This window comes from Trachemys scripta, chromosome 1, assembly GCF_013100865.1.
Source record: "Trachemys scripta elegans isolate TJP31775 chromosome 1, CAS_Tse_1.0, whole genome shotgun sequence".
In the NCBI taxonomy this organism is placed as follows: Eukaryota; Metazoa; Chordata; order Testudines; family Emydidae; genus Trachemys; species Trachemys scripta.
The window spans coordinates 135,070,642-135,098,278 of NC_048298.1; the positions used below are offsets into that span (position 1 = coordinate 135,070,642).

The following is a 27,637-nucleotide window of genomic DNA, read 5'->3' on the forward strand; positions in this document are numbered from 1 at the left end:
CGGGAGCCGGGGTCGGGGGGTGCGCCGGGCCGGGAGCCGGGGTCGGGGAGTGAGCCGGGGTCGGGGGGTGCGCCGGGGTCGGGGGGTGCGCCGGGGTCGGGAGCCGGGGTCGGGGGGTGAGCCGGGGGGTGCGCCGGGCCGGGAGCCGGGCCCGTGGGGCTGGGAGCCGGGCCCGCGGGGGTGGTCGGTCGGGGCCGGCACCCCAGGGCCCGAGGCGACCCAGGCTGGAGCCGCCGGGGGGCCAGCCTGGGCCGCACCTCCTCCCCCCCCCCCTTACCTGCTTCAGGCTTCCCGCGAATTAAATGTTCGCGGGGAGGGGGCGGAGACTTTGGGAGGGGGCGGAGTTGGGGCGGGGGCGTGGGCGGGGCTGGGGGCGGGGCCGGGGCCCCAGGGAGTGTCCTCCATTTGGAGGCACAAAATATGGTAACCCTACTTAGTAAGAGCCTTGGGTTGGTGACCATACCAGGGAGACCTCTACTCTTTCTGATCTAGGGAGCGGGAGCGGACATCCAGAGTCAAAGCTCCTATGGTGAAACTCCCCTGCTACCACCCAACTCTGGCTGAAACCAGGGCCTGTTACATGGTGCACCCCAACTGGTCTCCCTTGGCACAAGAACACACAAGAGTTTTCTATTCTGCAGACAGAGGGTGCCCTGGAAGTAAAAGATATTTTGTATTCAAATTTTTAAATGACACCTCACCAAAGATCAAAGAACATGTACAATACAGAAAAGGCCCTCAAAATGATTTATCCACATGTGCTAGTATATAACAAACAAAAACACGACAGGAGATAAAGTATGCAACATTTAAAAAAAAAAAAAAAAAGAGTACAATACAAATTGTACAAAACTCAACCGAAATCTACATTTAAGACCCACCCCAACTTTTGACAGCAAGACACCACATCAGCCCACTCTGCCCCAGATACACCAGTGCAACATCTGTGAAGAGGAGCCCTCGGTTGGATCTGCGAGGCAGTACATTTCAGAGAGGAGAGCCTTTCAGTGAGAATCCAGCAAACCTAAACGAATGGATCTGGAGACTGTCAGCTCACATGTTTCACTGTATTTCATGCTCTGGGATAAAACAAAGGAAAGAGCTGGTCAGTATGGTACAAAGCATCCAAATCAAAATTACCTTTTCAGACTAACACTAACACTTTGAATTGAGTCTGGCAGTGCAGTCTCTTAGAATCATAGAATATCAGGTTGGAAGGGACCTCAAGAGGTCATCTAGTCCAACCCCCTGCTCAAAGCAGGACCAATTCCCAACTAAATCATCCCAGCCAGGGCTTTGTTAAGCCTGATCTTAAAAACCTCTAAGGAAGGAGATTCCACCACCTCCCTAGATAACCCATTCCAGTGCTTCACCACCCTCCTAGTGAAAAAGTTTTTCCTAATATCCAACCTAAACCTCCCCAACTGCAACTTGAGATCATTACTCCTTGTTCTGTCATCAGGTACCACTGAGAACAGTCTAGATCCATCCTCTTTGGAACCCCCTTTCAGGTAGTTGAAAGCAACTATCAAATCCCCCCTCATTCTTCTCTTCTTCAGAAGAAACAATCCCAGTTCCCTCAGCCTCTCCTCATAAGTCATGTGCTCCAGACCCCTAATCATTTTTGTTGCCCTCCGCTGGACTCTTTCCAATTTTTCCACATCCCCCTTGAGCTCAGGGGGACTGTGCATTTGTTTCAATCCTAAATCAACATCATATGAGAACAGTGGCTACTTTCTTCATTGCCTGAAATTTCTGAGTGGTTTCAGAAGTAACCCCAAGAAACATTAATTACAGAATGGGTAAACATTATGATAACCCTAAAAGTATTCAACTTGTTTTAAAATCCAGCCACAATATTTAACTCTTTTAGCCAGAGGAAGTGAGATACAGAGGTATTTTATACACTCTATTAAGAGGGTCCTTCATTATGTCACACAGTATTACAAGATGTAAAATAAAGATCTAATAATCAGAAAATGAATATCAGAGTACTTTCTGAATCTTCATTTCTCACAAAATGTTTAAACTTTCTTCATAATTCAAATCCCTCCAGAATCTTAAAGAGCTACATATACATAATTTGGATAAGTGATGACTGAATAGTAGGGATACTGACACCTTCGACAGGTATGTACAGAGAGTCAGGGGAATTTGTTTAGGGTTGCTGGAGGATTTAATAGATGTGTGAAAAAACATAGGGGAATAGAAATGTTTAGGTTAGCGATCAGGAAATTTTTTGCAGCAGTGCAATCAATGAAATTGCAGAATAGAGTCCTGAATGAAAGTGGTTGAAAACTCATCACCTGAGTTAAATCTGCAATAGACAAATCTCTGACAAATAGACAATGGGAGACAATCATATGGGCTTCCAGGGCATGAACAAGATGTGACCCTATAGCTCTTTCCATATCTTAGTTCAACAGCTTTATAATTTGTCTGGCTTTGCCAGTTTCAATTTGGTATCCATTGCACATTTCAGAGCTGGATTGACAGACTTTGTGCATTTTTGGGGGTAACACACTACGTGTGTTCCCTTAGTAATGTAGTTTTTAAACAGAGGTGTCCTAAAAACAATGAAAACGGAGATTCTGATTTGGACTCTGATTACACACCTATTTAAATCACCATTTGAAATTTTTGAAGAATCAAAAAACTAACAACGCAGAGCACACAGAAGATCACCCCACAGCTGATAAAAAATCATTTCATATAGATAAGCCACACTTCCCACTGTTGTCTGTCTTTAACCTCAGCTGGATGGCTGCCTTCTCACAGATCCAGAATTTTTTCTCTTTGCAATCCTTATCAGCATAAACATACCAGTTATCAAACAGATATGCACAGTGTTTGGCAGGTTGGTAAACATAGATCCTAGAAACCAAAGCAATGTTTCACTACATCATGGCATGTTTGAGTTACACACATGGCCATTTCTAGACAGGGCCATCTCCACAAGAACTGTTTGCGTCACATGATTCTCCAAACTGTTAACTCTATGAAACTCCAAACTCCATACTGAACCCTAGGACAATAGACTTGACTGTAAAGTGCTCACAGCCCTGCCAGCCCCTTGAGTAGTGATAGAACCTACAGATGGAATCTGAGATGTGTCACCCAGATAGCAGTGGAGACACCAACATCTAGGTCACTGAACCCAACACCACAGTGTTTCTAGGTACAGCCAGAGCTAAAAACCAGTGTAACGCTGACCCACATGGGAATCGGCAGGGGGGATCAAACCTAGAACCTCTGGAGCTAAATGCATGAGCTTCTAGTGCATGAGGTAAAAGACACCTCTCTCTTAGACAAGTCTGTAGCAGGTTCATCAATCTCTAGCTGGCCTACCAGCACTAGACAGGGGCAGACCACCACTCTGAGTAAGCAGGAGGTTACAGCAATGATCTGGGAATCAAATGTGGGTTGCCCAGAGGAGGCAATACACAGCACTAATCCCACAGTGCATCAGGAATAACCTCCTCAGCACTCCCATCTCCCATTGGTGCCAGGGAAACAGAAGCTGGAAGGCATTTCCAGCTTCTCAGCAAAGCACTGTATATTTTCCTATGTGGAAGGGGGATGCAGGGAGAATGACTGAATTAGAATAATAGAATCACAGAAGATTAGGGTTGGTGAGACCTCAGGAGGTCATCTAGTCCAACCCCAGTGAAATCATCCAAGCCAGGCTTTGTCAAGCCGTGCCTTAAAAACCTTTAAGGATGAAGAATCCACCACCTCCCTAGGTAACCCATTCCAGTGCTTCACCACCCTCCTAGTGAATTAGCTTTTCCTAATATCCAACCTACACCTCCCCCACTGCAATTTGAGACCATTGCTCCTTGTTCTGTCTTCTGCCACCACTGAGAACAGACCAGCTCCATCCTCTTTGGAAACCCCTTCAGGTAGTTGAAGGCTGCTATAAGATCTCCCCTCACTCTTCTCTTCTGAAGGCTAAATAAGCCCAGTTCCCACAGTCTCGCCTCATAAGTCATGTGCCCCATCACCCTAATCATTTTTATTGCCCTCCGCTGGACTCTCTCCAATTTGTCCACATCCTTTCTGTAGTGGGGGGCCCAAAACTGGAATCAGTACTCTACATGTGGCCTCACCAGTGCTGAATAGAGGGGAATAATCACTTCCCTAGATCTGCTGGCAACGCTCCTACTAATGCAGCACAATATGCTCTTAGCCTTCTTAGCAACAAGGGCATACTCTTGATTCATATCCAGCTTCTCATCCACTGTAATCCCCAGGTCCTTTTCTCCAGAACTGTTGCTGAGCCAGTCGGTCGCCAGCCTGTAGTGGTGCATGGGATTCTTCTGTCCTAAGTGCAGAACTCTGCACTTGTCCTTGTTGAACCTCAGATTTCTTTTGGCCCAATCTTTCAATTTGTCTAGTTCACTCTGGACCCTATCCCTATCCTCCAGCATATTTACCTCTCCTCCCAGCTTAGTGTCATCTACAAACTTGCTGAGGGTGCAATCCATCCCAATATCCAGATCATTCCTCATGATGTTGAACAAAACTGGCCCCAGGACCAACCCCTGGGGCAATCTGCTTGATACCAGCTGCCAACTAGACATGGAGCCGTTGATCACTGCTCGTTGAGCCCAAGGATTTAGCCAGATTTCTATCCACTTTATAATCCATTCATCCAATCCATAATTTTTTAACTTGCTGGCAAGAATACTGTGGGAGACTGTATCAAAAGCTTTGCTAAAGTCAAGGTAGATCACGTCCACTGCTTTCCCCATATGCACAGAGTCAGTTATCTCATCATAGAAGACAATTAGGTTGGTCAGGCATGACTTCCCCTTGGTGAATCCATGTTGACTGTTCCTGATCACCTTCCTCTCCTCCAAGTGCTTGAAAACGGATTCCTTAAGGACCTGCTCCACCATTTTTCTGGCGACTAAGTTAAGGCTGACTGGTCTGTAGTTCCCCGGATTCTCTTTCTTCCATTTTTTTTTTTTTTTTTTTTTTTTTTTTTTTTTTTAAAAAGATGGGCACCATATTTGCCTTCTTCCAATCGTCCGAGACCACCCCCTTCGCCATGAATTTTCAAAGATAATGGCCAATGGCTCTGCAATCACATCAGCCAACTCCCTCAGCACCCTCCAGTGCATTGCATCTAGCCCCATGGACTGATCTGGTAGCCGTGTTCAGGGACTGCATGCCAGATTGGGTCCTTCAGGTGAGTTCATGCAAAATATGAAGTTGCAGAACTACTGTCGCTGAAAGAAGTCTCTGTACCAGATGACCAGAAGGTAGCTACTGTAATGCCAGTCCTTAAAAATGGCTCCAGAAGAGATCCTGGCAATGTCCTCTCATGAATCAGTAATTGGTTAAAAGACAGGAAACAAAGGGTAGGAATGAATGGTCACTTTTCAGAATGGAGAGAGGTAAATAGCGTGGTCCCCCAGGGATCTGAACTGTGTCTAATGCTGTTCAACATATTCATGAGTGATCTGGGAAAAAGGAGTAAACAGTGAGGTGGCAAAATTTGCAGACAAAAGAAGATTACCCAAGATAGTTAAGTCCAAAGCAGACTGGGAAGAGTTACAAAGGGATCTCACAAAAGTGTGTGACTGGACAACACAATGGCAGATGAAACTGAACATTTATATAATGAACTACACTTATATAATGATGGGTTCTAAATTAGCTGTTGCCATCCAAGAAAGATTTGGGAATCATTCTGGATAGTTCTCCGAAAACTCCATCTTAATGTGCAACAGTGATAAAAATGTCTAACAGAATGTTAGGAAGTATTAGGAAAGGGTTAGAAAATATCATGATGTCACTATATAAATCCATGGTCCATGTACACCTTGAATTCTGTGTCTATTCTGGTTTCCCCATTTCAAAAAAGATGTAGTGGAACTAGGGCTGTCAATTAATCATCGTTAACTCACGTGATTAACTAAAAAAATAATCTTGATTTAAAAAAATTAATTGTGATTAATAGCAGTTTTAATTGCACTGTTAAACATTAAAATACCATTTAAATATTTTGGATGTTTTCCATATTTTCAAATATATATTGATTTCAATTACAACACAGAATACAAAGTGTACAGTGCTCACTTTGTAGTATTATTTTTTATTAAATATTTGCATTGTAAAAATTATAAAGAAATAGTATTTTTCAATTCACCTTGTACAAGTACTATAGTGCAATCTCTTGATCATGAAAGTGCAACTTACAAAAGTAGATTTTTGTTACATAACTGCACTAGAAAACAAAACAATGTAAAACTTTAGAGCCTACAAGTCGACTTAGTCCTACTTCTTGTTCCACCAATCACTCAGACAAACAAATTTGTTTACATTTACAGGAAATAATGCTGCCCTCTTCTTATTTACAATGTCACCTAAAAGTGAGAACAGGCATTCACATGGCACTTTTATAGCCAGCATTGCAAGGTATTGTGACAACATGGCCGATGTAGTATGGTGGGTCCTGCGCTTTTCTTGGTGGGGGGCTAAGATGCCACCCCTTTCCCCTACTCTTGGGGCACCGTGGGCCCCACTAGTGGCCCAGGAAGGTAGTAAAGGAGAGAAGCAGGGGAGGGGTCTGGGTTTGCTCCTTACTCGGAGCCCCAGCCCCCCTCAACCCCTGCAGGTTCTTACCCTTTTCCCCCTTGGGTGGGGTACCTTCAGTCTTTAAATGCTGGGGGAGGGAGTCTCCCTCCCCTGCTAGGGCAGGATCGCCATTACTCTGGTTTTCTGATCTTCCAAGTCTCACAGCACACCTCCAAGCTCCAGTCCTCTCTCCTTCCTCCTTCTCCCCTGACTGTCTGAAGCAGGGGGTTTTATTAGGTTGCTAACAGGGGCTTAATTGACTACAGGTGCTCCAATTAACCTGTAGCAGCCCTCCCTAGTCTACAGGGAACCAGGCCTTAGTTAGCCTAGGGCTTATATACTTCCCCTCTACCACTTTCCCACTGCTCCCTGGCCCTCCTGTATCACAGTATTTACATGCCAGATATGAAGGGGCATACAAATATTTAACATGCTTTGGCCACCATTCCAGAGGACATGCTTCCATGCTGATGACACTCATTAAAAATAATAATGCATTAATTAAATTTGTAACTGAACTCCTTGGGGGAGAATTGTATGTCTCCTGCTCTGTGTTTTACCCACATTCTGACATATATTTCATATTATAGCAGTCTGGGATGATTACCCAGTACATGTTGTTTGCTTTAAGAACACTTTCACTGCAGATCTGATAAAATGCAAAGAAGGAACTGATGTTAGATTTCTAAAGATAGCTACTGCACTCGGCCCAGGATTTAAGAATCTGAAGCGCCTTCCAAAATCTGAGAGGGACGAGGTGTGGAGCATGCTTTCAGAAATCTTAAAAGAGCAACACTCCAGTGTGGAAACTACAGAACCTGAACCACCAAAAAAGAAAATCAAACATCTGCTGGTGGCATCTTACTCAGATCATGAAAATGAACATGCACTGGTCCACAGTTCTTTGGATCATTATCGAGCAGAACTCATCATCAGCATGGACGCATGTCCTCTGGAATGGTGGTTGAAGCACTGAAGCAACGTATGAATCTTTACCGCATCTGGCACGTAAATATCTTGCAATGCAGGTTACGAGAGTTCCATGCGAATGTCTGGTCTCACTTTCAGGTGACATTGTAAATAAGAAATAAGCAGCATTATCTCCTGTAAATGGAAACAAATGTGTTTGTCTGAGCGATTGGCAGAACAAGAAGTAGGACTGAGTGGACTTGTTTTATTTTTAATGCAATGTAATATTTAAGAGCCTACAATTTCTTTTTTACATAATTCTACATTTGTATTTCAACTTTCATGATAAGGAGATTGCATTACAGTACTTTTATTAGGTGAATTGAAAATTACTATTTTGTTTTTTCAGTGCAAATATTTGTAATACAAATAAATATAAAGTGAGCACTGTACACTTTGTATTCTGTGTTGTAATTGAAGTCCATATACATTTTAAAATATGGAAAACATCCAAAATATTTACATGGTTTTCTATTATTGTTTAATTGTGCGCTTAATTGTGATTTTTTTTTAATTACTTGACAGCCCTAAGTGGAACTGGAAAAGGTTTAGAGAAGGGTTTGACCAAATATGCTGCTGTATTCACACCATAAACTATTGTAATAATCTTTGTACAAAGTATACCTTGTAAGGTATTATCTGAAAACCCATAATTTGCTGGTCAGTGTTGTCCTGGTAAAATATGTGTGGTAACATTATATGTGAAGTTATAAGATTCCCCTGTAGCCTGTTATTAACACATGTTCGAAACAATGCATCCTTGCCCAGGCAGAAGTTAGCTCTATCCTGAACAAAGGAAGGATCGTGTGCTAGCCTTAATTTGCATTTAAGCAGTAAACAGAGTCATCAAACTGGAAGGGGAAACAAAGGAAGTTCGAACAGGTGAAAAAGCAGCAGGAAATATCCTTCCACACAGACTCTGTCTCCTGGGTCTCAGCTGGAAATGTTTTTCAAGAGAGGGACTGAAATTATAAAAAGGAGGAACAAACACCCTAAGGGACCACTCGCTCTCTCCCTGCCCATCACATTCTCAGTCCCGGACAAGACAAAGGAAGCAGCCTCTCTGAGGAGGGGGTCTTGACCTGAAGAGTTTGATCAGTAACATTGCTGGAAGGATGTGGTGAGAGATTTGGATTGAATCTAATATAGTTTGTTAAGTTAGTCACTAGTAAATGTTTTATATTTATTTTTCTTATAACCATTTCTGACTTTTAAGCCTCATTACTTCTGCTCATTTACAATTGATCTCTTTGTAGTTAATAAACTTGTTTTACAGTTTTATCTAATCCAGCGTGATTAGCTTGAAGTGTCTGGATAACTATTTAAGATAATAAGATAGCATATTATTCCCTTAAAGGAATAACAGACTTAATTTTTTTTTTTTTTTTTACTGTTCAGGCGAGGGCTGGTCAGTAGAGTACATATATTTCAGGGGGGAAATTTGAGACTTGGGGGAGGGTGTTGGGATCACTCTGCAGAATACCAAAACTGGTGAGAACCAAGGTGTGTCTGGCTGGCTGCAGCACACACAGTGACTTAAATGCTTGAGGCTGTTTATAAGCAGTCCAGGATGGAGACTACAGCAGCAAGGTATTGTAAAGGGCACCCCAGGTTACACAGCAGAGGTGACACAGCCAGGGCCGGCTCCAGGCACCAGCTTCTCAAGCAGGTGCTTGGGGCGGCCGCTCCGGAGAGGGGCGGCAGGTCCAGGTATTCGGCGGCAATTCGGCGGACGGTCCCTCACTCGGAGTGAAGGACCTCCCGCCGAATTGCTGCCGCAGATCGCGATTTTTTTTTTTTTTTTTTTTTTTTGGTTTTGGCTGCTTGGGGCGGCCAAAACCCTAGAGCCGGCACTGGACACAGCCACCCACTAGTCTGAATTGTACCCCAGTAGGTCACAAAGGGCAAGAAAGATGATTAAGGGTATGGAACAGCTTCCATACCAGGAGAGACTAAAGATTTGGGTTGTTCATCATAGAAAAGAGAGAAATAAGGGAAAGAGGGATATGATTAAGGTTTCCAGCTAAGAATGAGCAGAGGGCTAGGCACCTTTCATCAGCATCTCCCATTGGCTAGCTTATGCAGTTCCCTGCCTAGGGTGCTGGCTTTTGTAAGCCCAATTATAAGGTTCCTGTGTCTCCATATATTTTAAATAAGAGTCTAGAAACCGATGTCAGACTTCGGGAATCACAGTGGTTTTCTAGGCACCTCAAAGTTAGGTGCTGTGACACTGAACCATCCCTAACTCCTTTTGTGCATCCAGGCCCTAGAGAATCTAATGTTCTGAAGCATCATGCCATGGGCTTCTAATCACAAGATGTGACCAAAAAGGTCTTTATCTCTAATTTTTCTGGTTCATTGATATGCCTGAAGTTCCTAGTTTCAATTTGGCACCTGTTACACATTTCAGAAATGGATTCCTAGATTTTGGGTGTTATCAAGTGTACTACTTGGTTGCTGATAGTAGCTTATTTTTAATAGTTACTTTCTAAGACTCTTTCCAGTTAATGGTTCTTGATTTTCATCACTGAACCCTGGGGAGAAAAGAAGCAGGAAGTTCTGGCTTAGTGGCTAATGAAATACCCATTTGAATCCTGTTGTGAGAAGTCTGAAAAACAAAAATATGCACAAGAAAACAGAATCACTAGTAAATGTTATCTCATACTGATAGAGCCAGTTTCCGTTTGGTAATGTCGCTGTACCTTAGTTTGACAGCTGCTTTCTCACAGATCCAGAGGTGCTTCTCTGTGCAGTAGTCATTATAAATTTTTTCTCTATATAGGTAGCCACAATTATAGGATGGATACAAGTCAATCCTAGAAAATAAAGCATCATTTTATTATGTTTTGATATTGGCACTCTGTGCATGTATTCAGGGCACCCTGTATTTGCCAGTTTCCTTGGGGTAAGTAATGTGCATGGGCCCTACAACTGGTTCAGATTACTTTCCTCTACATGAGAGCTCATCTCTGCCAGCCAGTGCGTTGTGAGGTCAGTGTCAACACTCCACTGCTCTGTGCCCACTCCCTCCTCACCCACACAGGACAGGGATTAGCAGCCCTACAGAAGCTGCTATTGCCCCTGTGCTTCTAGTCACAATGCAGATGGACAGCGCAGGAAAGTAAGTGGGCACCATCTGTCTCCTCTCTACAAGCACCCAGGACAGGCCACAATTTGGTGCTAAATATTTATAACTTACCAATCTTCTTTCTTTGTCAAAAGAGCTGAGCCATCCGTCCAATACCAGCTGTTCTCTCCAGATTTGTGTAAACCAATCCAATAATATTGGGTATTCTCTCTTGGAGGTACATGGTTCTGTGAAGAAGTCACCACATTATTTCCCTAAAGAAGCCAAGTTCTTATGTTTATAATTGTAAAGGTTAAAAAATAACAAATGTGAGTCAGCAACAGAAGAAATTCTGGCCAGTGGCATACCATCCACCCTTCCTGATTTGTATTACAGGACTGTTCAAGTGTCTCAGACTATTGAAATGTTGCAGGGAGGATTTAAGAGTCACCTTTCTAGCACCAGCGGCCAGATTTTTAAAGGTATTTAGGTGCCTAAAGATGCAGATAGGCACCTAGTGGGATTTTAAAAGTGCCTAGCTTCCACTAAATCAATGGCAGTTAAGTGCCTAGGCACTTTTAAAATCCCTCTAGATGTCTCTCTGTACCTTCAGGCACCTAACTAAGGCCTGGTCTACACTAACCCCCCCAATTCGAACTAAGGTACGCAATTTCAGCTACGTGAATAACATAGCTGAAGTCGACGTACCTTAGTTCGAACTTACCGCAGTCCAGACGCGGCAGGCAGGCTCCCCCGTCGACTCCGCATACTCCTCACCCCAAACAGGATTACCGGAGTCGACAGGGAGCACTTCTGGGTTCGATTTATCACGTCCAGACAAGACGCGATAAATCAAACCCAGAAGTTCTATTGTCAGACGCCGAACCAGCGCGTAAGTATAGACAAGCCCTAAGTGAAAGCAGATAGGCAGAACTCTTTGAATGCAGAGCTTTACTATCCCATTAGTCTTTACTCTGATTTCAAAATATGTTTTGACTGGATCACAGGAGGAGATGTAACCAGACACATTAACTATCTCTATGACGGTGTCATGAGAAATTCCTGAGATGTGCCCCAAATGTTCCTGCTATTTCCTTTCCTCATATGAAATTTCCATCCCAGCCTTATTCTCTGTTCTTCCTTCTGTCTCCAAAGAGCCTGACTTAGCTAGCCAGGACAGCACATTGTTGTGACCGATCTGGCAAGCTGTAAATAATATGGGAGTAACATGATTCCATGGGAATTTTGCTCCCTAAAAAAAAAAAAAAAAAAAAAACGAAGAAGATGACAATCAGGATAACCCAGTAAGATGTTTTCCTGGGTCAGGGAATTGCAGCTGAGGTCCAGGAGTGTCTAGCTGGGTCATGGGCCATACTGGTGCCAGTGGTCTTCCAATACCTGACCAGTGAGGCAGAGACAGAAGTTCTCTCTTCTCTTTCCCCCTTTGTATGTGTTTGTCTTATTTTCTTTTAAGCAAATACAGGATTGGAAATTAATGACAGAACTGAAGATCTGAGAGCTCCTGCTTAAAAAAGACTTTGCCACCCGTTCACCTCCTCCACACACACATTCTGTGGATGTTATTTGAGAGACTTTTAAGGAAGGGAATAAGACAAAGGGAATAAGAGATGTTTTGTAGAATGAAGAAGTGCTTGGTGGTTGTGTTTGAATTTAATAGATTATGAAAAGGAATTTCTTGTGTAATGTTGTACAAAGAAAGTTAGATCCTGACAACAAATTACATTTAATATGGAGTCAGAAGAAAAAGTAACAAAATGGATAACTTTTTAACATCCTAAACCTAATCCAGTCCTCACAACATATGCCTAGCAATAGGAGATACGGGGTCTGGTTCCTTATTGTCCTGCACATTGTGTTGTTATTTACACCAGGATAAAATGGGTATAATACCTACCAAATCAGAGTGCTGGCATTTGATGACCACTTTATTCCAGTGTAAATGAAGACACAAATTTCAGGACTATGGTGAATCCAACTCTGTGGAAGTGTGGAAATTCTTCCCTTGAATTCCTCAAGGAACCCAGAAGAGCAGGAAAACTGTTATCCACAAAGCACTGATCCAGCCTCCTCCTGAAAGCAGCCAGAAGGGAGTACTCCCTGTGGAAAACCACTGTTCGTAACCACAGCAGGATCTGAGAGACTTGTGTCTATTCTACTAATACCCCCTGGCAGTAAGTTCCAAATGTGACTGACAGATTTACTGTCCTCTGCACTGTTCCACACTTTGGGGATTCTGAGAGCTGTAGTAACCAAAATGCAATTTATCTTGGAGGGACTTCTGAGAAATTAATTAAAGTTAAAATAAAACAGGCTGGGAGAGGGACCATACCAGCTTATGCCTGTGTTTTAGCATGAGAAAGGTGGAATTCTGTAAGGAACAGAACCTCTGGCTCTCTTCCCATGACCTCTTCTGCGTTGATATGTAGAAACAGGTGTCACCTCCCATCCATTGCCAGTTTGCAGGGCAGAGCATACAACTGGATCCTACAAAAGAGAGAAATTGTCTTTATTTCTCATCCTAAGCAATTCAGTGGAGAATACAGGAGCTGAAGTCATGAGTTTGAGTGGGTATAGAAGTTGTAGAGTTGTAATGGATGTGACACTAATCCTTCGTGGGCCAAACTGGAGAATCTCATTAGCCTGTGTGAAATGAGTTGCCGAGTCTCAGTTCTGTTACAGTATGACATGATCTCCATTGAGAAGTGGTGGATTTTTCATTGCTGAGAAATTTAAACCACAGGAGTAGAGAACTTTGTTATCAGGAGTCATCAAGTCATGCTGCTACACGTAGTCTTACAAGTTCTGTTCCTCATCATATGAGCAGTGTGCAGACTTTGAAGAAATACTATGTTGTTAATTTTGTGAGGGAGGTTCTTTTTGATTCCCTTGTGTACTGCTGGCATGAAAGCGGATGTCCCTTCACCATGTCAGGCCAATGAGCCTTTGGCTTCCCATGTCTTAGACAACCAACCTCCATTGGGCAATAGAGCCAGTATCTGAAGTTCATAAATAAGTCATTTCCCCCACTTCTCCAGGGTTTTAGGCACCACAATCAAACACCCTGATGATCTTTTCACCCCTGCTTATTTTTTTACTGGTTTGAAATCCAACTCCCCAATTCCATCCTGGAGGTTCCATAGTGAATTCACTATAGGAGCCATCAATATTGCTCCTTAATTGACTAAAGAGGGCACCACTGAATAGAGCTAAGTAAATAATTGAGGAGGGGAGGGGGGGGGGGGTGGCTCAGCATCTGAAGCAAAAAAAAAAAAAAAAATCTAAAAAAAGAAGTTGAGTTGTTTCAAATCAGTACAGAACTCTTTCTCGCTGAAACAAATTCAGGCGGGTCAAATGAAACCAAATTTCAAAATGAAAGGTTATTTAGAAATGAAATGTTGAAATGGTTCATTTAAAAAATGTCAAAATGAACCAATTTGACTTAGAATTACACTAAATAAGGAAAAAACTCAACTATCATAGAATCATAGAACCATAGAATATTAGGGTTGGAAGGGACCTCAAGAGGTCATCTAGTCCAGCCCCCTGCTCAAAGCAGGACCAATTCCCAACTAAATCATCCCAGCCAGGGCTTTGTCAAACCGGGCCTTAAAAATCTCCAAGGAAGGAGACTCCACCACCTCCCTAGGTAACGCATTCCAGTGCTTCACCACCCTCCTAGTGAAATAGTGTTTCCTAATATCCAACCTGGACCTCCCCCACTGCAACTTGAGACCATTGCTCCTTGTTCTGTCATCTGCCACCACTGAGAACAGCCGAGCTCCATCCTCTTTGGAACCCCCCTTCAGGTAGTTGAAAGTGGCTATCAAATCCCCCCTCATTCTTCTCTTCTGGAGACTAAACAATCCCAGTTCCCTCAGCCTCTCCTCATAAATCATGTGCTCCAGACCCCTAATCATTTTTGTTGCCCTCCGCTGGACTCTTTCTAATTTTTCCACATCCTTCTTGTAGTGTGGGGCCCAAAACTGGACACAGCATTCTAGATGAGGCCTCACCAATATCGAATAAAGGGGAATGATCACGTTCCTCGATCTGCTGGCAATGCCCCTACTTATACAGCCCAAAATGCCGTTAGCCTTCTTGGCAACAAGAGCACACTGTTGACTCATATCCAGCTTCTCGTCCACTGTGACCCGTAGGTCCTTTTCTGCAGAACTGCTACCTAGCCATTCGGTCCCTAGTCTGTAGCAGTGCATGGGATTCTTCCGTCCTAAGTGCAGGACTCTGCACTTGTCCTTGTTGAACCTCATCAGGTTTTTTTTGGCCCAATCCTCTAATTTGTCTAGGTCCCTCTGTATCCGATCCCTACCCTCTAGTGTATCTACCACGTCTCCTAGTTTAGTGTCATCTGCAAACTTGCTGAGAGTGCAGTCCACTCCATCCTCCAGATCATTAATAAAGATATTAAACAAAACCGGCCCCGGGACCCACCCTTGGGGCACTCCGCTTGAAACCGGCTGCCAACTAGACATGGAGCCATTGATCACTACCCATTGAGCCCGACGATCTAGCCAGCTTTCTATCCACCTTACAGTCCATTCATCCAGCCCATACTTCTTTAACTTGGCAGCAAGAATACTGTGGGAGACCGTATCAAAAGCTTTGCAAATAATTTTGCTCACCCCTTTGGACATTTACTATTCTCCAAAAACATTGCCTAGCTTGATGCTGAGTCACACGAAGTACTTTTGCTTCCCTAGTGACTGAACATGCTGCTTCTTTTGCAATTCATTATCTTGTCCCAATCCCAGAAGGAGTGAATGAAAATTGAACCTTAATTCTCCACACTGTTCTGCAGAGCACTAAGCAACATCTCGAGTGAACAGTTACCATCTGATGCTGTTCTGTGGCCCATGTGAAATCGTCTGGTTAGCAAAAATCCAGTTACTAGGAGGTAGCCGGTGTCAACATCACAAAAGCACCACAATAACTAGCATTAATTATCTGCTCTCTTAGCAATTTCAACACAGAAGAAAAGGATTGAATGAATCATGAAGGAGGAATTCCCTTGTATCTCACCTCTCCACTAATTGCATACACTTAGTTGTGTCCCTTTCAATGCAAGGGCAGAGTTAATGAATAGGGATGTTATGAGAAGCGGATGGGGGAATTGTACAACCCTTGCCCAACCTTATCTATTCTGGAATAAAGGACGAGTTCATTTGCATAACAATCCTATTTACCATTATTCTCATTATTTTCCTCTCCTTTAAGACACAAATGATCTTTCATGTCTTGCAGCCTTTTTGAAAAATTTGTTTGCAGAGTTTCCTGGTTCCTCATGAGGTTCCCAAATTGTTTCTGGAAATCATTGGAAACCTGAAAAACTGAAATTCACAAAAGCATTTTCCATTCTGATAATTTACAAATCAAAATTATTCCAGTCTCTGTCCTCCTAATTTTAGTGATTCCATTCATCTGGTTTAAATGTTGTGCCTTATTTAATGTAGGAAAGATTAGAAGGGACATCACAGATTCAGTGTAATTTTTTTCTATTAAAAACAATATAAAATGAGCTGGCTTGTTAATGGGGTACAGAGCCTTTCACCTTTTTGTCACCAATGTGCATCCAATGCAGGTCAGTATTAACCAAAAGACATCCCTCCTGAGGAGAGTGCAGTGTGAAATGAGTTAGTGGATGTCACTCCAGTTCCTAATGGGACAGGTTTCCACATCACAAAAACCACCACCATAAATGGCACAAGAAGGCTTCTCTTTGACAATTTAAGCAGAGAGGCCAAGGAGTGAATGGGCTACAGAGATTGTCACTTGTAGCATTAATACTACTCTGGAGCAGAGCCAAGGTAAAAGTACATTAATTGGTGAGAGTGTGTCTGGGAAACTTGCATTATCCCTGCCCATGCTGTATCTTTGCAACAGTTAAATCATGAACTTCAGACTAGAAAGGATGGATGTCAATCTGGCATCTTTTACAAGCACCAAATTAATGAATAAATAAAATAGTGATACTTACACACAATCCCCAGGGCTAACATCCCTAGCAGCAATGCCAAGCACAGTATGAGGAAAGTCAAGGCAACCAGACGCCATGTGGAGGATGAAGAGTGGAGTGCTGGAGGAACAGCAGAATAAAGTCCAGACCAGTCCAGTAATTATATATATATATATATATATATATATATATACACACACACATACATACACATATACACACACACACTTAGTGCTTTAACAGGGCCAATTTCACAAAGCTGAAAACAATTATGAGCCAAATCAGGTGGGAAGAAGAATGTAATCTGAAAAATGTGAATTGGGAATCTTTTAACACTTAACTAGATGCCCAAAAAGTCACAATCCCACAAAGAAGGCTGTGCTGGTTAAAAAGCCAATCTGGGTTATAAGACAATTGAAGGCAGCTGTAAAAAATAATTATATTATATATATATATATATATATATACACACACACACACACACACACACACATTCACAAAATGGAATAAAGGGGAAGTTGATAGTAATGAATATAAATCATTATGAAATAGTGTATCCCTGTGTTCACACCCTACACATTATTGTAATAAGATTTATACAAAATATGCCTTGTGAGACTGTGACGGGTTGGACCCCCCCTTCCAGGATGCCACCTGATGTGTTGGGGTTCCACTGAGCCCACCCGTTCTACCAGCCTGGGCTGCCTCACCCTGTCCTGTTGCACACACACACACACAGGTAGGGACACACCCAGCTGTAGAATTACACAGAGTCTGCAATCAGCTCTGTGTGGGAAGCCTCAGCTCAGGGAATTTACCAGCACTCTGGTTCACAAACCCTCTGGAATTTAAACCCAAAATTATATTGTCTTGCTCTGTATAAAGATCTATACAGCATAAACTCATTAAATTCCCCCCCTCCCTTAATATAGAAATGAAATTCACCTCCCCCCATTATGAATTGCATAAACTGGGTTTCAGAATAAACAAAAACAAGTTTATTAACTACAAAAGGTAAATTTTAAGTGATTATAAGAGATAGCAAACAGAACAAAGTAGATTACTTAGCAAATAAAACAAAACATGCAAACTAGGTTTAATACATTAAAGAAATTGGCTATAAATAGTAATTTCTCACCCTAAATGTTGTTTTATGCACGATGCAGAGTTTCTTGAAGATAAACTGCACTGCTTGCAGCTTAACTCTCCAGGTATACCCTCCACAGGCTGACCTTTCTTGCATGGGCTCAGCCCCTACCTCCCCCATCTTAGTTCCTTTGTTTCTTCAGGTGTTTTTAGTATTCTTCCTTCTTGGGCAGTGGAGAAGAGCCTAGATTAACTCACTCCCCAGCCTTAAATAGGATTTGCATATGGCAGGAATCCTTTGTTTCCCAGGTTGACCCTCACCCCCTTCCCGTGGAAAAGTACCAGCATTTCAAGATGGAATCCTGTAGCAGGTGACATGATCACATGACCCTGCAGTGTCAAAGCATCATCCCAGGAGACTTCTCAGTAAGGAGGGAAATTAGTATTTTCAAAGTCCTATTGTCCTTCCTAATGGCCCATTCAGGATGTTTGCATACTGTCTGGTGGGCGTTCCCCCAGTTGAAAACACAGTTATAATCATTACATAGTCAATATTTCTAACTTCAGTTACAGAAATGATACATGCATACAAATTGGGTAATCATGTTGAGTAAATAACCACCTCTCCAATGATACCTCAAATGACCCATCTTGCATAAAAATATCTTAGCTATGACATATTCATATCATAACAATATTTGTATGAAGAATATTGGGGTGTAATGTCCCAGATAAATTATTAAAAAACTCATAATTTGCTGAATAATAATATCAATGCAAAGTGAAGTTATAAACATAAGATGAGATCATGACTAAAATTATGTTTTCCAGGGAAGTCTGAGGAGTGGGCAAACCAGTTCCTTAGAGACAAAGGACAAGCTGACACCTCAGCCAGATGTAAACAAGGCTAATGGACCATTGCCTACTAAGCGGCCATTCTTTGCCGGGAAAGGGGGCAGGGGCAAATAATCTACATCTAAGTAAATAAATAGCATGGAGTTTCCTTCCACACAGACTGCCTGTTGCCTTGCTCCCAGCTGGAAATTCTTCTCAAAGAGGGGACAGGATTATAAAATGAAGGGGCAGACACCCCAAGGCACCCATTCTCCTTCCTCTCTTTTTATCAATTCACTGAACAAGAAGGAACAATGGAAGCTGCCATTACATAGAAGAAAGGGTCCTGACCTAAGAAGTTTGTCCAGTAAGACTTTTGGGAGCAAATGGGGACAGAAACTTTGCTTTGAATTTAACATAGTTTGTTAAGTTAGGCACTAGTGTTTTATCTTTATTTTTCTTGTAATTGTTTCTGACTTGTATGCTTCATTACATGTATTCACTTAAAATCTCTCTCTTTGTAGTTAGTAAACTTGTTTTATTGTTTTATCTAACCCAGTGTGTTTAAATCAATATGTCTGGGAAACTCCATTTGGGATAACAAAATTTGTGCATATAATTTATCTTAATAAAATGATGGACTTTATATGAATTTCCATTGTTTAGGACAGGGCTGGGCAGTACAGAACATATATTTCTGGGGGGAAATCTAAGCTTGGGGGTGTGCTGGGGTCACCCTGCAATATAATCAAGATGTGGCTAGCTGGCTGAAGCACACACATAGACATAGCTGTGAGTGATTGAATGCTGGAGTCTGTTTGTGAGCAGTCCTGACCGGAGGCTACGGTAGCAAATTGTAAAGGGAAGCTCAGGTTAGAGGCCAGGAGTGACACAGCTACTCATTACTCTGGATTCTACCTGGGTATGTTACAATCAGAAGTTAGGAATTCCAGGAAATTGATAATGGATTATAAGGTGGATAGAAAGCTGGCTAGATCATCTGGCTCAACGGGTAGTGATCAATGGCTCCATGTCTAGTTGGCAACCAATATCAAGTGGAATGCCCCAGGGGTCAGTCCTAAGGCTGATTTTGTTCAACATCTTCATTAACGATCTGGATGATGGGATGGATTGCACCCTCAGCAAGTTCACGGATGACTCTAAGCGAGGGGGAGAAGTAGACACACTGGAAGGTAAGGAAAGGGTCCAGAGTGACCTAGAAAAATTGGAGGATTGGGCCAAAAGAAAACTGATGCAGTTCAACAAGGACAAGTGCAGAGTCCTGCACTTAGGACGGAAGAATCCCATGCACTGCTACAGGCTGGGGACTGACTGGCTAAGCGGCAGTTCTGGAGAAAAGGACCTGGCAATTACAGTGGATGAGTAGCTGGATATGAGTCAGCAATGTGCCCTTGTTGCCAAGAAGGCTAATGGCATATTGGGCTGCATTAATAGGAATATTTCCAGCAGATCGAGGAAAGTGATTATTCCCCTCAATTTGGCACTGGTGAGGCCACATCTGGAGTATTACATCTGGTTTTGGGCCCCCACCAAAGAAAGATGTGGACAAATTGGAGAGAGTCCAGCAGAGGGCAACAAAAATGATTAGGGGGTTCGGGCACATGACCTACAGGGAGAGGCTGATGGAACTGGGGTTATTTAGTCTGCAGAAGAGAAGAGTGAGGAGGGATTTGATAGCATCCTTCACCAACCTGGGGGGAGGGATAGCTCAGTGGTTTGAGCATTGGCCTGCTAAACCCAGGGTTATGAGCCCAATCCTTAAGGGGCCACTTAGGGATCTGGGGCAAAATCAGTACTTGGTCCTACTAGTGAAGGCAGGGGGCTGGACTTGATGACCTTTCAAGGTCCCTTCCAGTTCTAGGAGATAGGATATCTCCATTTATTTATTTATTTATAACCTAAAGGGGGGTTCCAAAGAGGATGGAGTTAGGCTGTTCTCAGTGGTGGCAGATGACAGAAGAAGGAGCAATGGTCTCAAGTAGCAGTGGGGGAAGTGTAGGTTGGATATTAGGAAAAATGATTTCATTAGGAGAGTGATGAAGCATTGGAATGGGTTACCTAGGGAGGTGGTGGAATCTTCATCCTTAGAGGTTTTTAAGGCCTGGCTTGGCAAAGCTCTGGCTGGGAAGATTTAGTTGGGGTTGGACCAACCCGGTTGGTCCTGCTTTGAGCAGGGGGTTGGACTAGATGATCTCATGAGGTCTCTTCCAACCCTGATAGTCTATGATTCTATGAAGCCATGGGACATAAGTAGAAATCTATGGCAGCAGAGTTAATGACAGTGAGAAGTTTTTTTTTTCCATATATTAAGAACAATATGAACTCTGACAATGGTATGGGTCCATTGCTAGATGGAAATGGTAGAATTATCAATAATAATGTAGAATAGGCAGAAGTGTTCAATAAATATTTGTGTTCTCTGTTTGAGGAAGAAAACGGGTGATGCAGTCTCATCATATCGTGGTGATATCACTCTTTCCATTCCACTTGTATCTCTGGAGAATGTTAAACAAGCTACTAAAGTTAGAACATTTTAAAATCAGCAGGTCCAGATAACTTGCATTCAAGAGTTTTAAAAAAGCTGACCATTGCTCAGAGTAATGAGGAAGTTCCAGAAAAGTGGAAGAAACTAATGCTATGCCAACTTTTAAAAAGAGTAAACAGGATGACCCAGATAATTATATACCTATCAGCCTGCCATCAGTTCTTGGCAAGATAATGGAGTATCTGATATGGGACTCGATCAATAATGAACTAAAGGATATTAATATAATTAATGCAAATCAGCATGGGTTTATGGAAAATAGATCTGGTCAAATTAACTGGATTTTTTTTTATGAGATTACAAGTTTGGTTAATAAAAATAGGATTGATATAATGTACTTTGCCTTCTGTAAAGCATTTGACTTGGTGCCACACGGCATTTTGTTAAAAAAACTAGAATGATATAAAATTAACATGACACACATTAAATGGATTAACAACTGGCTAACAAATAGGTCTCAAAATGTAACTAAATGGGCAATTGTCATCAAGTGGGTCTGTTTCCAGTGGAGACCCATAGGAAATAGGCCCTATGCTATATAACATTTATATCAATGACCTGGAAGAAAATATCAAATCATCACTGATGAAGTTTGCAGATGAAAAAAAAAAAAAAAGTTGGGGAGTGGTAAATAATGTAGCGGGCAGGTCACTAATTCAGAGTGGTCTAGACAGCTTAGTAAACTGGATACAAGCAAACAATATGTGTTTTAATATGGCTAAATGTAGCATCTGGGAACAAAGAATGCAGACCATACTTTGATGATGAGGGACTCTGTCCTGGGAAGCAGTGACTCTGAAAAAGGTTTGGGCATGGTGGTTGATGATCAGCTGAACACAACCTACCAGTGTGATTCTGTGGCCAAATGAGCTAATGCAACCCTGGGGCCATAAACAGAGGAATCTCGAGTAGGAGTAGGGAAGTTATTTTACATCTATATTTGGGGCTGGTGAGACTGCTGCTGGAATACTGTGTCTAGTTCTAGTTCCCACAGTTCAGAGAAAAGCCATGAGAATGATTAAAGGATTAGAAAACCTGCTCAAGCTATTTAGCTTAACAAAGAGGAGGTTAATGGGGTCTTGATTTCAGGCTATAACTATCTACATGTGGAACAAATATTTAATAATGGGCTCTTCAATCTAGCAGAGAAAGGAACAACATGATTCAATGGTTGGAAGATTAATCTAGACAAATTCAGCAAAAACAATGAGGAGTCTTTGTGGCACCTTAGAGACTAACACATTTATGCCCAAATAAATCTGTTAGTCTCTAAGGTGCCACAAAGACTCCTCGTTGCTTTTGCTGATACAGACTAACACGGCTATTCCTCTTAGACAAATTCAGACTAGGAATAAGGCATACATTTTTAATGGTAGCATAATGAACCATAGGAACAATTTACCCAGGGTTGCAGTGAATTCTCCATCACTGACAACTTTTAAATCAGGATTGGATGTGTTTCTAAAAGATCTGCTCTAGGAATTCTTTTGGGGATGTTCTATGTCCTGTGCTATACAGGAGGAAAGACTAGATGACCACACGGTCCCACCTGGCTTTAGAATCTATAAATCTATGAAAACCAACAGTGCATTTAGTGTCTAAAAGCTGTGTGTCCTGGAAATGCTTTATTTTGCTGCTTTTTTCCCCACTTTGTGGGTATGTGAGAAACCAAGACACTGAGCCAGCTTCTAATCTGGAGTGGTGAGAGGTCTGCTTGGAAAGGGCTGCAGCTACACAAGGTTCCAACAGACCCTTTTCCACTGCAGGGGCTACAGATGGTCAGCACAGACCCTAGAGTGGGTGGGCTCCCCACTGCAATCTGTCTCCAGAGCTTCTGTGGGGCCCTATGTAGAGATGAATGCTAGAAACATTACCTGCCCTCACCAGGGTAAATCCTTCACAGGCCACAGCAGCAGCCCTTGCTGGTGAAGGAAGTTGTCATTTGCCCTATCTATACATGTGAGGATGAATGAAGCCCCCTGTGTATTATTACATAACAGTTCAGACTTGGCTTAATTTCTTGTATCGTCTCCTTATTGGTCAACACCATGGCTATGGAGGAAACAAGAAGTCCATCTACTGCCAGCATTGGTATCTCTTCCAACCAATAGTCATTTGCCTCCTTCTCTTCCAGAAATGGCATGTCCTTCCTCATCATCAGCTTACCTCCCCTTTCTATGATACCATTAGCCTCCGCCTCTCTCCAGATACCATCCAGTCCCACTTAAGTGGTTTTTGTTCTTCTTAAATGACAATCTTTGTAATGGCAAAATATTTTAGAAGTGGGGTTTCAACAGGAAGGATGTAAAGAGTGAACAAAAGGGTAGAAAATGAGAGCAGAATTCCCTAAACAGAACAAAGGGTTAGAAATGTATATGAAAAAGAATATCAACTTTTGTGACACTAGCTAGGGTAAAATTACAAGACTATTGATCCTCATGCTTCAGGGAATAAATGATCACCAGCTAGGTTCAGGAAGGTTAGTACCACATAGTGGTGGTTGCTATTTTGCTGCCTTATATAAGTTGTATTCTTTTAATCTGCTTTAGTGAGTTTAATGTAATGTTCCACTAATTATGCTATTTGATAACAGCTAGGAAATAAAGAAAAATCAATTTATAAAGATTTTAACTTGCTAATATCTCCAGCTCCCAGAAATGGATGTTTACACAGACATCACAAATGGAATAAGGTGTGAAACCCTTTTGGAGAGAACCAAGATGTTACAACTCAATTTTATAAACTCTTTGATTGGATAATATGCACTTGAACCAGATCCTCAGCCGGAGTAAATTAGAATGATCCACTGAAGTCAGAATAGTGACACCAGGTTTTGACCAGTTCTAGCTACAGTGAGTTAACTCCCCAATTAATTACAATCCAGTTCCAATTTGGAGTGTGTATGGGACAGTAACTTTGTGCCCAGTTTAAATTAACACTTTGCATAAGTCCAAGGCTGGAGCACAGACTGAAGACCCTGTTAAATCCAGGTTAGTTCCCATCTTCACTTCAAAATAGAATGTTGTTTTAACCAGTCTTGTAAATGGGTCTCCCTACATGGTTGTTTTTGTAATGTAGACAGGTTCATGACCCCCATGCTCTGAGAGAGCGCCTGGCCCTGTGAAAAAAGGCAACATGCTGTAGTGGAAAGAAACAAAAAGGACTTTCTGAAACATAACAGTTTTCATCTTACTTAGCCAACATCTCATGTAATTAACTGCAAGTGTGTTTTTAGTCTAGCTGTATTTCTAGTCTCCTTATTGAACCAGGTCCCTGTCACCCTGGCCTGCCTGCTTTGTGCTGCTCTGGAAATGAAAAACAGGAAGAACGTCTACTTAACTATCTATATGGGAATCCCCATAATAGGGAAATCCCTAGTTGGAATAGCCAACTCCATACCACCTAGCCATAACATAAAGCAGGTGTCTAGGACATGGCTGAGGAAGGGGACATGCCCTTCCAAGAGTGCCCCTGCACTCCAGTGATCACCACTTGTGAAGGAGCCCCTTGGGCACTGTTGCAGCCAGGCATAATTTAAAGCAGGCCTGAGGCTGCTCTAAATTATGCCAAGGGATGAGTCAGCCTGTAAGCATGTGTCTTCATCTCTAGGACACACCTGATGCCTAGATCCAGCACTGCAGAGGACTTGGGCTCTCAAACCACCTCTGGTGACAACTTCTTTGGCTGCAATGGCCAGTCCCAGCCAATGTCTTCTCCCTACCCCACCCCATCTGGGTTTTCTGTAGCTCAGCCCTCTGGCCAGGTCACATAAGAGTTCATCTTCTTCCACAGTAGCACAAACAACCTCAAACAGATCCTTAAACTAATAGCCCTTCTGCTTCTCTCAACTTCTCTGTAGTTCCCTTGTTTGCCTTTGCATAGGGCTTTCCCTGCAGGCACCTAACCTGCCTCTGTATTGTTCTTCTGCCATTGTACCCTGTCTGTTAAACCTTATCCCAGTACTTCTCTCTGCCAGAGAGACCTGCCTCCTCTGCACTCTCTTCCCCTAAGTGAGCTCCCTCGGTCTACTTATAAGGCCTAGCTCCACCAACTCTGGCTGGGAGGCAATTAGTTAATCACCCCCAGGTGTGGAGCTGACTAATTGGGGGTTCTTTCCCTTTCCTTGCAGATGATGGGGGTTAAGCCCCATCACACAACCCCAGGATTAGCAAACAGCAAAGGTGTCTTCAACTCCCTTTTATCTTCTCCCCCTTAGCTGCACTGAATGGAGCTTTGGCACAGCTGAGGATCTGGCCCCATTTGTTTACTTTGCAATTTTTCTTTTTACTCTCTACCCAAGGCAAAATAAACATTGCTTATATTAAAGATACCTATGGCTCCACTTCTCTTCCCACATGCATTGGTGCAAATCAGGATTAACCCCACTGAATTCAATGCAATTAGACTGCTGGAAAGATAGAACACAGTCAAGTTCCTGGAAGTGATTGTTAGGTGTTGGACCGCTTTTCCTGGGCACACTGAAGAGAAGGAAGTTCACTTTAAATCTCAGAGGAGACTGGGTCGGGAATGAGGGAACAGACCCAAAGAGTGGCAATGCCTTCCTCAAAAGATGCTGCAAAGAAGCTGGCTGCAATCGGTGTGTGTCCAGAGAGCACTGAAAGATCTGTGTGCCTGCTTACAACATCTTCCCAGAGCCAGACTATTAAATCTTCCTTTAAAGCTTTTGACATTGGTCAGTATCAGAAACAGGATTTCTTTCTTTTTCTTTCTCTTTCCAGGCTTAGGTTCTGGGCATTTTACAATACTTAGATGGCCCAGATCCTTCACTGTGCTGTGACTAGGGTGACCAGATAGCAAGTGTGAAAAATCGGGATGAGGGGAGGGGAAATGTGTGTGTGTGTGTGAGTGTGTGTGTGTGTGTGTAATAAAGTCCTATCTAAGACAAAACCCCTAATAATCAGGACAATCCTGATAAAATTGGGATATCTTGTCACCCTAGCTGTGACCCCTATGCACAGCACCTTTGGGACACAGTGGCATAGCTGACCCAGGAGGATCATACTAGTGTAGTAGCTCTGCTGTCAAGTCCCCTCCCTATGGCTGGTGTAAAGCTGTGGCTCTGGAAAAGAAAGCACAGCTAGAGTTTCCCTGATCTCTGGAGATCCCCAACTGCTGTAATGACCATTTATGGCCACTAGCAGTGGACACAAGTTGGAGCAGCCTTCAGACTGCTCTAATTTATACCAAAGGACTAGCCTGTATGTAAAGACAAAATAACCTAACACCTTCCCTAGCAAGGTACAGCCCCAAGTTGGAGCATAAAGGCATCACAACTGGTGCTCTCAGAAATTTAAGCAAAAAAAGAGGAAAGTGGTTTTCATTTTGTTTCATTTGGGATCCGCGGTTTCCTTAGCTGAATGCAAATCCTGCTGCAGAGGACAGGATGGAGGTTTGTGGTCTGAACTGGTCAGGGAGCCAGAGCAACAAAAGACCAGGTTTGTGAGTGTTTTATTTAAATAGTCTCTCATTCATTGTTTCAGGGAAAGGTTCCATTAATCAGGTTTGTTTTTTGAGGAATGTTTTTCTTACACTTACTAATGTGCTCTTGGTGTATTTTTTTTAAAGTGACCTATGACAATTTGAAGTGTTTCCCCCTTCTCTGGCTGTGTTTACCCTCTCACATGGAGATGCCACAAATGCTCCATACCCTGAAAGCAAGTTATCATTTGTCACCAAATGTTACAACCTCCCATGAGAAAGAAGCAACCTGGAGCCTGTCAGATATGAAAGAGAACAAAGATTCTCATTTCCCCATGGACCAGAGTTTGGCAACTGTAAAATTCTAACCTAGGGCCACATCATCCCATGGATAATTCTACAGAAATCCCCACCAAATTCATTATGAACTGAAAGCACAATATGTCCTCAAGACTGTCAGACTCTACTCTAGAGCCTGATCCTCAAACACTTACTACCTTTCACACTGCTCATTCCCATGGGTAGTCCTATTAAAGTCAATAGGACTACTCATGGTAGTAAGTACTACTTTCAGCAATTAGTGTTCGCAGGATTGGGTCCCTATATAATAAAATGATATGGTGAGGGACATCTCCCTAAATGCTTTGAACAGCATTGTGCATGCTTCTCCACTAATCACAATAAAACAGGACAAATTCACCACTGGTGTGACTCTACTGAAAAGGATGGGGTTAAAGGAGTGAATCTGGCCCATTCTGTCTAAGATTAGGTTGAGACCACTTCCCAACTAAGCTACTTTAAGCACAACTAAAAAGCCCATAGAAACTGTACCTTTTTCCTCAGGAGCAGCAGGCTTTGGGATATTTTCCAGTGCATAAGATTTACTAAATTCCAGATCCGCATATGTTATTTCTTCTGTCATAGCTGGTGAAGAGAGAAGCTTATATTTCAAGTCAAAAAATTATAGCACTTTTGAGGTTCTGCAGCTGTTGAGTGATGGAAAAGATCTGCTGTTTTAGAGAGGGCTCCTTTTTAATGAAATACAAATGAGGCAACCCGGATATCAGAAAAGAGCAGCCCAGAACTTCCTATAACAGGA

At 42.6% G+C, this 27,637-nt stretch overlaps 1 protein-coding gene across 1 annotated transcript; it reads right to left on the reverse strand.

Annotated features, from left to right (window-relative positions):
- Positions 1 to 452: 452 nt before the first annotated feature.
- Positions 453 to 27,526, reverse strand: LOC117870878 (C-type lectin domain family 1 member A-like). The gene is made up of 7 exons (XM_034758306.1): positions 27,370 to 27,526; positions 16,635 to 16,733; positions 15,844 to 15,987; positions 12,972 to 13,126; positions 10,754 to 10,869; positions 10,257 to 10,370; positions 453 to 1,079 (listed from the first exon to the last, which is right to left on the reverse strand). Exons 1-7 carry the CDS (start codon positions 27,458 to 27,460, stop codon positions 1,073 to 1,075), a joined length of 726 nt encoding a protein of 241 aa, XP_034614197.1. The 5' UTR covers positions 27,461 to 27,526; the 3' UTR covers positions 453 to 1,072.
- Between the last annotated feature and the right edge of the window lie 111 nt (positions 27,527 to 27,637).

Bases quoted from the DNA above. Each gene is read 5' to 3' on its own strand.
- LOC117870878 (XM_034758306.1), bottom strand. From the start codon at position 27,460: ATGACAGAAGAAATAACATATGCGGATCTGGAATTTAGTAAATCTTAT. The intron at 13,127-15,843 runs GTAAATAGGATT...TCTCTTTTGTAG, and splicing joins GGAAAATAATGAGAATAATG to GATCCAGTTGTATGCTCTGC. The intron at 10,870-12,971 runs GTATGGTCCCTC...ACTTCTTCACAG, and splicing joins TAAAACACAGGCATAAGCTG to AACCATGTACCTCCAAGAGA.